Below are 12,390 nucleotides of genomic sequence, written 5' to 3' on the forward strand. Positions count from 1 at the left end.
GTGCTGTTAGGCTGTTGTGGATGTCACTTACTCTTTTTTCTATTAAGGTACATGTAGTTGGCTATTGTGGGTTTGTCAGAGTGGTTAAACATAAACGCATTAGTGTGTCCTTCATAACATGTGTAGAGAGTTCTTTCTGTTTTGACTATGTAAAATGCAGGGCAGCAGTTACATTGCAATTTATATATTACAGAGGTGTTTGTGTTTACTGTGTCCATGTTTGGTTCAAAAATGGTTCAAATGGCTCTGAGCACTATGGGACTCAACTGCTGTGGTCATAAGTCCCCTAGAACTTAGAACTACTTAAACCTAACTAACCTAAGGACATCACACACATCCATGCCCGAGGCAGGATTCGAACCTGCGACCGTAGCAGTCGCACGGTTCCGGACTGCGCGCCTAGAACCGCGAGACTACCGCGGCCGGCTCCATGTTTGGTGTTTGTTGTTTGTGGAGAAGTATATTTTAACATTAATTTTTCTAAATAAGTTAGCAATATTTTGTGATGCTGTGCCTAAAAAGGGAATGATTGTGAAAATATATTTTGTGTAAGTTGTTATTCCTGTAGTGCTTCAATTACAGGTGTTGTTCTACATTTTGTTCTACAGTTTGTCAACAGATTTTTCTGAATACCGTTTACTTATTGCAGTTACTTTGATCGTATCAATTTCTATTTAAAAACACCAATATTAAAATATCAAAGTTTATTTTTTCCTAAATAAACAAATATTTAATAGTGCAACCATTTGACAACATTCATCCGAATTTGAAATATTCACAAACGCTTTGTAAGTGATATGTTGTACAGCTAATGAACTAGTAGCTTTGTATCTTCTTTGAAATAACAGAAGCTTTGTATTTGTAGAACTGCAGCATCTTTGCTTCTAAAACACTTTGACTCGGTTTGATTATTGTGTGCACATGTGCTGTAGAATCGAAAGTGTATATATGTGTGTGTAAAGATGTTTAGTCATACTGTGCTTCGAAACGATGTATCCACTGATGGAAACAGTAAGCTATTCTTCAATTTGTCTTAGTTTTGTAAACTTACATTGACAATATGCTACTTTGTAATATACCTTATTAAGTTACCATGTCAACAGTTAACCTAAATCTGCTAAAAATCGATGGGGATTGTCAAAGCACGTGATGATAAACCCCTAGGGCTCAAAATACAGCGTGCATTGAAATGAAATCGCGGTTCTGAATGAAGGCGGTTATTTATTTTACGAAAGTAATATGGTAACGCAAGTAACATTGACACCAATGGGTAAAATTATACTATACAGTATTTTACAGCTTATAATACAGATACAGAAAATGTCCGTATTCAGTACAAAGTTATAAGTTTACTTAAATACTGACAGAGTATATACAAAATATAGGAAAAAATTATAAAGAAGTGAAATTATGAGTGGCATTAAGTGTTGGTGTTGCGCAGTCCCGTTCACTCGAAATCCTGATCATGATCAACTGTTTTAACAGCATGGAAACGAACGACACACACTGTAATCACTTGAGTCTGCATGGAATGGTTTCGAAAAATCCTTGACGCTGCTTCGGAGCTGTGTGTCACGAGGTACGTTCGCATAGGTCTCACAGTTCCCCGTAAATTGCCTGTCGGTGGTGCGTGGGAGCGTAGCTAGCGCCTGATAGCGTCTCCAATTGTAAGGTTTCTAGGTTATTTTTGTTATTCAAGAGAAATGATGTAAGCTCTATTTTCATTCGATGTGTCATACTTCAAATCTGTGTACTGGATATTTTTCAGACAGAGGTTTTAAACAGTTGATATTTTATATCACAGAGGCTCTGACTACAAACAATGTGATCTCTGATTGCTAGTAGCATTGTCGTTGGTGTAGCATTCCAGATGTTGGTCGTGCTGAGAGGTTTGGTAATAGTTTTCAGAGCTTGGAGAGAAAGATACCGAGAATGCTGAATTTTGGAAATACAATTTGGTGACGTTTAATTTCCGAAGTAAAGCTTTCTACCTTCCAAACTATGCAGAAGCTCTCCTGCGAACCTTGCAGAACTAGCACTCCTGAAAGAAAGGATACTGCGGAGACATGGCTTAGCCACAGCCTGGGGGATGTTTCCAGAATGAGATTTTCACTCTGCAGCGGAGTGTGCGCTGATATGAAACTTCCTGGCAGATTAAAACTGTGTGCCCGACCGAGACTCGAACTCGGGACCTTTGCATTTCGCGGGCAAGTGTTGTACCATCTGAGCTACCGAAGCACGACTCACGCCCGGTCGTCACAGCTTTACTTCTGCCAGTATCTCGTCTCCTACCTTCCAAACTTTCCAGAAGCTCTCCTGCGAACCTTGCAGAACTAGCACTCCTGAAAGAAAGGATACTGCGGAGACATGGCTTAGCCACAGCCTGGGGGAGGTTTCCAGAATGAGATTTTCACTCTGCAGCTGAGTGTGCGCTGATATGAAACTTCCTGGCAGATTAAAACTGTGTGCCCGACCGAGAATCGAACTCGGGACCTTTGCCTTTCGCGGGCCTCTACCCTCTGAGCTACTGAAGCACGACTCACGCCCGGTCTTCACAGCTTTACTTCTGCCTGTATCTCGTCTCCTACCTTCCAAAGTTCGGTAGCTCAGATGGTAGAGCACTTGCGTGGGTCCTTGCCGGATTTCAGAATGGCCACGACCCCCGCGTGTTTCCACGCAGAGGGGTAGACACCTGACCGGAGAATCTCGTTGAAAACATCGGCAAGTTGCCGGTGCAAGCCCGGCGGAAGGTTCTTCAGCAGGAGGGTTGTGACGCCATCGCTGCCTCCAGCCTTCTCGGGGTTCAGCGAGCGAAGCTGCACAGCGACTTCCTCCTCCGCTATCGGCTCGATAACGTCGCCTTCCTCCCTTGCGGCGCAGAAGGTTGGTAGCTGCTCGTGGACCCACCGTATGTGGTCGTCGTCGATGGCGTCGGCCACCGGTGTGAAGTTTGCTGCAAATGCGTCAGCCAGGACGCCGGCTTTCGCGTCGGGGTCGCTGGCGAAGTCGCTCCCGACCTGTAAAGGCGTTATTCGCTGTCACCGGCGTAGGAAGGACTTTACCACCCTCAAGGCACTGCCATCCTCAGGATTGAGGGTAGACACAAGGTCTTCCCACTCCTGGTTCCGGCGATGCTCGACTGCTGCCTTAATTTCCCGTCTCATGCGGATTAAGCGGCGCTTCGTGTCTTGTTCTGCGAGTGAGCTGCCATTCACGAAACAGTCGGTTCTTCTCCTTGATCGCGTCCAGGATGGGGCGCGATAGCCGTCGCGAGATGTCTCGCGGTCCTTAGCGACGTCTCGGCGTGGCTTCCTCCGCTGCTCGGAGTATTCTTCGGGTGAAGAACGCTAGGGCGGCGTCTGCCCCTACCACGGCGGGGTTTGGCGCGTCCTCGAGCAGTTCGAGGGCTTTCTTTTGAAAGCGCTCTGCGTCGAGCCTGCGATAGCTCGGACGCTGTCTGGAAGAGAAGCTCCGGCCACGTCGAGGCCAAAAATGACCGGTACGTGGTCGTACACGTGGTCTAGGGGTGGCGTCTTTGATTCATAATCAAAACGTCTTCGGTCCCGGGTTCGATCCCCGCCACTGCCTAAATTTTGATAAATAATCAGCATTGGCGGCCGAAGACTTCCGGCATAAGAAGTCAGCCTCATTCTGCCAACGGTCTTGTCAAAGAGGGCGGAGGAGCGGATAGAGGTTCAGGGCACTCTCTTGTCCTAGGGGTGGCAAATTGCCCCTAAAGGCGGAAGAATCAGCAATGATCAACGACATGAGGATGCAGAAGGCAATGGAAACGACTGCATTAAAGACCCGTAACGTGTATCCACAGGACATGTGGCCTGTAATTGAAGAAGTGTCATGTTGATCTCTCCATTGGCAAAAGATTCCGGAATAGTACCCCATTCGGATCTCTGGGAGGGGACTGCCAAGGGGCAGATTACCATGAGAAAAAGATTGAATAATCTACGAAAGGATAACGTTCTACGAGTCGGGGCGTTGAATGTCAGAAGCTTGAACGTGGTAGGGAAACTAGAAAATCTGAAAATGGAAATGCAAAGGCTCAATCTAGATATAGTAGGGGTCAGTGAAGTGAAGTGGAAGGAAGACAAGGATTTCTGGTCAGATGAGTATCGGGTAATATCAACAGCAGCAGAAAATGGTATAACACATGTAGGATTCGATATGAATAGGAAGGTAGGGCAGAGGGTGTGTTACTGTGAACAATTCAGTGACCGGGTTGTTCTAATCAGAATCGACAGCAGACCAACACCGACAACGATAGTTCAGGTATACATGCCGACGTCGCAAGCTGAAGATGAACAGATAGAGAAAGTGTATGAGGATATTGAATGCAGTATGTAAAGGGGGACGAAAATCTTCTAGTCATGGGCGACTGGAATGCAGTTGTAGCGGAAGGAGTAGAAGAAAAGGTTACAGGAGAATATGGGCTTGGGACAAGGAATGAAAGAGGAGAAAGACTAATTGGGTTCTGCAACAAGTTTCAGCTAGTAATAGCGAATACCCTGTTCAAGAATCACAAGAGGAGGAGGTATACTTGGAAAAGGCCGGGAGATACGGGAAGATTTCAATTAGATTACATCATGGTCAGACAGAGATTCCGAAATCAGATGCTGGATTGTAAGGCGTACCCAGGAGCAGATATAGACTCAGATCACAATATGGTAGTGATGAAGAGTAGGCTGAAGTTCAAGACATTAGTCAGGAAGAATCAATACGCAAAGAAGTGGGATACGGAAGTACTAAGGAATGACGAGATACGTTTGAAGTTCTCTAAAGCTATAGATACAGCAATAAGGAATAACGCAGTAGGCAGTACAGTTGAATAGGAATGGACATCTCTAAAAAGGGCCATCACAGAAGTTGGGAAGGAAAACATAGGTACAAAGAAGGTAGCTGCGAAGAAAACATGGGTAACAGAAAAAATACTTCAGTTGATCGATGAAAGAAAGAAGTACAAAAATGTTCAGGGAAATTCAGGAATACAGAAATAAAAGTCGCTGAAGAATGAAATTAATAGTATGTACAGGGAAGCTGAGAGGAAATGGCTGAATGAAAAATGTGAGGAAATTGAAAAAGAAATGACTGTCGGAAGGACTGACTCAGCGCATAGAAAAGTCAAATTACCTTAGGTGAAAGTAAAAGCAATGGTGGTAAGATAGTGCAACGAGAATTCGACTGTTAAATGCAGAGGAGTGAGCGGATGGATAGAAAGAGCACATTGAAGGCCTCCATGAGGGGAAGATTTGTCTGATGTGATAAAAGAAGAAACAGGAGTCGACTTAGAACAGATAGGAGATCCAGTACAAGAATCAAGTTTTAAAACAGCTTTGGAACTCTTTAAGATCAAATAAGGCAGGAGCTATCGATAACATTGCATTAGAATTTCTAAAATCATTGGGGAAAGTGTCAACAAAACGAGTATTCAAATTGGTGTGTAGAATGTATGAGTCTGCGACATACCATCTGACTTCCGGAAAAATTTCATCCACACAATTCCGAAGACTACAAGACCGCACAAGTGCGAACATTATCGTACAATCAGCTTAACAGCTCGTGCGTCCAAGCTGCTGATGATAATAATATACAGAAGATAGGGAAAGAAAATTGAGGATGTGTTGCATGGCGATCAGTTTGGCTTTAGGAAACATAAACACACTTGAGAGGCAATTCCGACGTTGCGCTTGACAGTGGTAGCGAGACTGAAGAAAGATCAAGGCACGTTTAAAGGATATGTCGACGTGGAGAAAACTTTCGACTGTGTAAAATGGTGCAAGATGTTCGAAATGCTGGGAAAAATAGGGGTAAGCTAATGGGAGAGACGGGTAATACACAACTTGTACGAGAGCCAAGAGGGACTAATAACAGTGGACGACCAAGGATGAAGTGATCGGATTAAGAAGGCTGTAAGGCAGGGACGTAGTCTTTCCCCCCTGCTCTTCAATCTCTACGTCGAGGAAGCAATGATGGAAATAAAAGAAAGGTTCAGGAGTCAAATAAAAATTCAAATTTAAAGGATACCAACGATACGACTCGCTGACGACGTTGGTACCCTGAGTGAAACTCAAGAAGAATTACAGGATCTGCTGAATGGAATGAACAGTCTAATGAGTACAGAATATGGATTGAGAGTAAATCGAAGCAGAAGTGGAAGAAATGAGAAAAGTGGGTAACATGACATCAGGATTGATGGCCACGAAGTAGATGGAGTTAAGGAATTACGCTAGCTAGTCAGCAAAATAACCAATGACGGACGGAGCAAGAACATCGAAAGCAGACTAGCACTGACAAATATGGCATTCCTGGCCAAAAGAAGTTCACTAGTATCCAACATAGGCCTTAATTTGAGAAAGAAATTTCTGAGACTGTGTGTTTGGAGCCCAGCGTTGTGCAGTAGTGAAACATGGACTGTGGGAAAACCGGAACAGAAGAGATTCTAAGCATTTGAGATGTGGTGCTACAGACGAATGTTGAAAATTAGGTGGACTGATAACGTAAGGAATGAGGAGGTTCTGCGCAAAATGGGAAAGGAATTTATGGAAACACTGACAAGAAGGAATTTATGGAAACACTGATAAGGAGAAGGGACAGGACAATAGGACATCTGTCAAGACATCAGGAATGACTTCCACTGTAGTAGAGGGAGCTGTAGAGGACAAAAACTGTAGACAGAGATTGCAGTAAATCCTGAAAATAATTGCGGACGTAGGTTCCAAGTGCTGCTCTGACAAGGGCAGTCCACGACGTTTGGAACGCGGATTTACTTCAAACTTCGCACACTCGGAGTGCTCCATTAGGACAACAAAATGTGTAACCAGTAGCGCGTACTTCTCAAGCGTTACTGAGAAAATCTCAAGATAATTTCGGTCGTCAAGTATATACCTGTGTGTGGCCGTTTTTACCATGAAGCGGCGGCAGCCGAGTGGGTAGCGTTCAAGCCCCGTAATCACTGGATCGCTGGATCGAGTCCCGTTCGTCACTCTTTTTATTTCTAACACAATTTTCTTTACTAGTTACAATTGATATAATGGGAAAAATACATGTAATCGGATGAACTTTTATTAAATTTACAATGGTATTTGGCAGTATACAAATTTTTATTATCACAAATAATATAATATTCATAAGTATCGACTAGTAAACGACCAAACGCATAAAGTGATGCTGAAAATATGTGCTTGTCCGTGTCTTCAAAACTGTTCGTATTTAATCGAAAATTGCCTCTTGAAGACGCTATTAAAATACACTCGATACTGCATGATCCGTTATCAGCGCCGATATTTGAGGAAATGCTACGTTATGCATGGTTTTCTTCCAAATTCTTGGCTGAAAGAGAGGTTTTTGAAAATTTTAACGAGGTTTGTTTTTCCACGTAAAATCTCAAAAGACCTTGCGTATGCGGAAACAGCATTTATTCAATGCAGCTGGTGCCGTTTAACTTTGTTTTCCATGTTTTTACGAAAAATACCATTCTGCCATTGTACTCGTAATGTCGAAAGCGACGAGTAATTGTACATCTTTCGAAAGCCGTCTGTGCTGGTCAAATCTTGGAGGTAACAAGTAGTTTCGGGCTCCTTCCAGGTATAAGGGATTGCTCAAATCACGGACAAGCAGACATTTTCAGTATCACTTTATGCGTTTGGTCGTTTACTAGTCGATAGTTATGAATATTATATTATTTGTGATAATAAACATTTGTAGACTGCCAAATAACGTTGTAAATTTAATAAAAGTTCATCCGATTACACGTATTTTTCCCATTATATCAATTGTAACGTAGATAGTAAAGAAAACGACTGTGTTACAAATAAAAAAAAACTGACGAACGGGACTCGATCCAGCGATCAGGGGCTTGAACGCTACCCACTCGGCTGCCGCCGCTTCCTGGTAAAAGCGGCCAGCACAGGTATATACATGACGACCGAAATTATCTTGCGATTTTCTCAATAACGGTTGAGAAGTACGCGCTACCGCTTACACACTTTGTTGTCCTAATGGAGTACTGCGAGTGTGAGAAGTTTGAAGTAAATCCGCGTTCCAAACGTCGTGGCCTCCCCTTGTGAGATGAAGAGGTTGGCACAGGAGAGGAGTTCGTGTTGGGTCGCATCAAATGAGTGAGAAGACTGATGAGCAAAAAAAAAAAAAAATCCGTGATATATGTGAATATTGCATTCAAAATGTGCCGCGAACACAGATAGTAGTGAAGAAGTAATAAAATAAAGTGTTATGGTTTAGGCGCCAGTTTTCCTGAATGAACAACGGAAACTAAGTAAGCGACGAACATCTTTCATCTTTTTGTGGGGGATGTCAGCGAGGAAAAGTTTCGTAAAGGTTTGAAATCACGTGTAAAGTCTGCAAAAAGTCACTAGTGCTCTCATTCACAGATGCTGGATGAATGAAGTATGGCTACTTCTGCGTCATGAGGTACACTTCTTTTCTCCCGCACCCGAAACCCTTTGGTTTTTAGAAATATATAAGATAGCCTGTTTTAATTCACGGTACAAACAACCCTCATTGCAAATTTTATTGCAAATTTTATCTATACACTTGCAGCCGTTTCAGCGTGAAGGGGTAACAGACATACTACAACGCACAAAAACTTTCAGTTTTATAATATATGTAAGATATAGAGTGACAATTATTGAACTATGTGAAAAAAAACCTAAATCAGTTACTAACTACGGCGTACATACACTTTATTCAACATGTAAACGTCACTACCCCTTTTCGGATGTAGGTTGTGACATGTTCGATATGCGTGCCATCATTGGCGACTATGTGACGCAGACGAATAGCGAAATTCTACACTAGCCGGTGAAGTGTCGGAACATCGACGGTGTCGATGACCTCCTGAGTGCCTGTTTTCAGCTCAGCATTGGTTTGGGGTTATTGCTGTACGCATTGTCTTTAATACAGCCTCACAAAGATTAGTCGCATGTCTTCAGATCCAGACCCATGCCAGTGGCCTCTGGGTGCCCCAGAACACGAATGCGGTCCTCAAACTGCTCCTCCAGGGCATCAAACACTATCCTGCTTCTATGGCGGTCGAGTTCCGCCTTTCATGAAGCACATATTCTCAAAATCAGGATGACTTTGGAAAATGGGGATGAAACCATTTTCCACGACCTTCACGTACCGTTCGGTAGTTACCGTGCCATCAAGGTAAATATCGCACCGATTATTCCGTGATTGGATATTGCACACCAGACAGTCACCCGTTGAGCGTGAAGAGACTTCTCGGTCGCGAAATGCGGATTCTCAGTCCCCCAAATGCGCCAGTTTTGCTAGTTGACGAACCCTCAAAAATGAAGGTGGGCTTCGTCGCTAAACCAAACTATGCCAGCGCATACTATCTCCCAGAGTGCCGCGTGGCCAGCAGTTTGAACATCCTAACACAAACCGTAATGACGATTTTATTGCACGTATTTCAATAATATTGTCTCCCTGTATAAGATAACAGGCATAGCGTCAATCACAGGAATGAACAAATTTATTGTTACAATGAGCGGAGTTACCTACAACCTCTCTCAGTTGGGGAATCAGTGTTAAAGAAGGTCAAGCCTCGCAATTCTTATGTCGGAAACTAAATCTTCACTTCTGGGTATCACCCGTTTATCCCTTAGTGGCTTTCTCTGTCGTCCTAAAAACGTGTGGCAGATGTACGCGTAAAACGAAGGAATATTTTTCTGTAACGACTGTGCGCTTGCAGGTTGTTACTGTGACAGGAAAAAAGGATAAGCACGGAAGTCGTCGTTCTTCCTGTGGTTTTCCCATCCTGCGGAAAGACTTCCGCTACGAGAATCCTTATAGTGGGCCCGCGGTGCCTGCGATGCTCACTGCGTGTGATTCCCTCTCGGTCTCAACAACAGCTGACAATGCATCCAGTGGGGGTAGCTGCTCCGTTGCTGGTTTTGCTGGTGGCGAACGGCACTACGGTGCTCGACTGTGTCTGCAATAAGATCTCCACATACAACTTCGAGGGCTACGGTGCAGACTGGATATATAACGCCTACTGTGGAGAATTCAGTGAGTACTTTCTCGTATAGCACTGATTCACACTACTTCAATCACCGTCCAGTTTTGAAGTACTCAGACTAGGCTTTGCTTGCATACATCGTTATCAAACAAGATAAAACATTCACAGTCTGACAGCAAATGACTGTGACACTCACTACACATCAATCGACTTTGTCCAGCCTTTCGCGTGTGACCAGATCGTACGAAGTGCGGTTTGGAAGGCTGAAAATAATCAGTCTACATCTCTTCATTGAGCCCAAGACGTTTTCGAAATGTGTGAGAGTGCGTGTTAGACAGAGGTTGTGGAATGTGATGGGTAGGATGCATAATACTTTTTCGATGGTTTTCAACCATTGTTTCGTCCAACGTAATTCATTTTATGTTAACATCGACCACCTTATTCTCTTTTGCTCACCGCGTACTTACATCCTATGAATGCACTCTTATTTGCCCAGTATGTATAAGCTATTACTTTGATTTTGTTAAAGACCTTTTGATACCATAACTTTGAACTCATAGTCCTACACATAATATATTAGCTTGTGATGCTACACTACTGGCCATTAAAATTGCTACACCACGAAGCTGACGTGTTACAGACGCGAAATTTAACCGACAGGAAGAAGATGCTGTGATATGCAAATGATTAGCTTTACAGAGCATTGACACAAGGTTGGCGCCGGTGGCTACACCTACAACGTGCTGACATCAGGAAAGTTTCCAACCGATTTCTGATACACAAACAGCAGTTGATCGGCGTTGCCTGGTGAAACGTTGTAGTGATGCCTCGTGTAAGGAGGAGAAATGTGTACCATCGCGTTACCGACTTTGATAAAGGTCGGATTGTAGCCTATCGTGATTGCGGTTTTATTATATCGCGGCATTGCTGCTCGCTTTGGTCGAGATCTAATGACTGTTAACAGAATATGGAATCGGTGGGTTCAGGAGGGTAATACGGAACGCCGCATGGCTGTAACGGATCGTGCATTCACGTCTCCATCCCTGAGTCAACAGACGGGGACGTTTGCAAGTCAACAACCATCTGCACGAACTGACGTTTGAAGCAGCATGGACTATCAGCTCGGAGACAATGGCTGCGGTTACACTTGGCGCTGCATCACAGGCAGGAGCGCCTGCGATGGTGTACTCAACGACGAACCTGGGTGCACGAATGGCAAAACGTCATTTTTTCCGATGAATCCAGGTTCTGTTTACAGCATCATGATGGTCGCACCCGTGTTTGGCGACATCGCGCTGAATGCACATTGCGAGCGTGTGTTCGTCATCGCCATACTGGCGTATCATCCGGCGTGATGGTATGGAGTGCCATTGGTTACACGTCTCGGTCACCTCTTGTGCGCATTGACGACACTTTGGACAGTGGACGTTACATTTCAGATGTGTTACGACCCGTAGCTCTACCCTTCATTCGATCCCTGCGAAACCCTACATTTCAGCAGGACAATGCACGACCGCATGTTGCAGGTCCTGTACGGGCCTTTCTGGATACAGAAAATGTTCGACTGCTGCCCTGACCAGCACATTCTCCAGATCTCTCACCAATTGAAAACGTCTGGTCATTGGTGGCCGTGCAACTGGCTCGTCATAATACGCCAATCAGTACTCTTGATGAATTGTGGTATCGTGCTGAAGCTGCATGGGCAGCTGTACCTGCACACGGCATCCAATCTCTGTTTGACTCAATGCCTAGGCGTATCAAGGCCGTTATTACGGCCAGAGGTGGTTGTTCAGGGCACTGATATCTCAGAATCTATGCACCCAAATTGCGTGAAAATGTAATCACATGTCAGTTCTGGTATAATATATTTGTCCAATGAATACCCGTTTATCAACTGCATTTCTTCCTGGTGTAGCAATTTTAATGGCCAGTACTGTACTGTCATACTTAGTCCTGTTACACACAAGTTAAGTTTCCAAATCACTATATGCAACTTGGATATAGATGACTTTTGCAATACAGATGGTCAACGTTATACCAATCAGAGAATGATTAGTTTACGTGTAACAGTTAAGAAAGGCACGTAGCTAAAGTATAACACTAACTTTCGTGCCTTGTCACTGCATATCCATTCCTGATACTTCGACGCTTAAGACTTAGAAATTCACCACGACATTTAGTGACGTTCAATACTATGGTTTAATTAATATTCCTTACGGTATATATAGTTCTCGTTCCAACATAACTGACAATATGGTAGACAAACATACCAACGGTGCTGGCACACATTGCCTTTTCTTTCTACCCATAGGCATTAAGACTTATGCCCGCCTTTAATTCAAGCTGGCCGATGCTATTTCATGAGATCTTGACGCCAATTTAAGCTAACTTTAATATTT

At 43.8% G+C, this 12,390-nt stretch overlaps 2 protein-coding genes across 8 annotated transcripts in view; one reads left to right on the top strand and one right to left on the bottom strand.

The window, feature by feature from the left end:
* LOC126210497 (uncharacterized) overlaps positions 1–12,390 on the bottom strand; it is a 502,330-nt gene that overhangs the window by 179,641 nt on the left and 310,299 nt on the right. The gene's annotated exons all lie outside the window — the stretch shown is intronic.
* Positions 9,866–12,390, top strand: part of LOC126210495 (uncharacterized) — a 467,621-nt gene continuing 465,096 nt past the window's right edge. For both annotated transcript variants that reach the window (XM_049939730.1, XM_049939731.1), the window contains exon 1: positions 9,866–10,041. In XM_049939730.1, coding sequence (XP_049795687.1) covers positions 9,891–10,041 — 151 coding nt within the window. In that variant the 5' untranslated portion in view covers positions 9,866–9,890. The remainder of the gene's footprint in view (positions 10,042–12,390) is intronic.

This window comes from Schistocerca nitens, chromosome 10 (assembly GCF_023898315.1).
Source record: "Schistocerca nitens isolate TAMUIC-IGC-003100 chromosome 10, iqSchNite1.1, whole genome shotgun sequence".
NCBI classification, from domain to species: Eukaryota; Metazoa; Arthropoda; class Insecta; order Orthoptera; family Acrididae; genus Schistocerca; species Schistocerca nitens.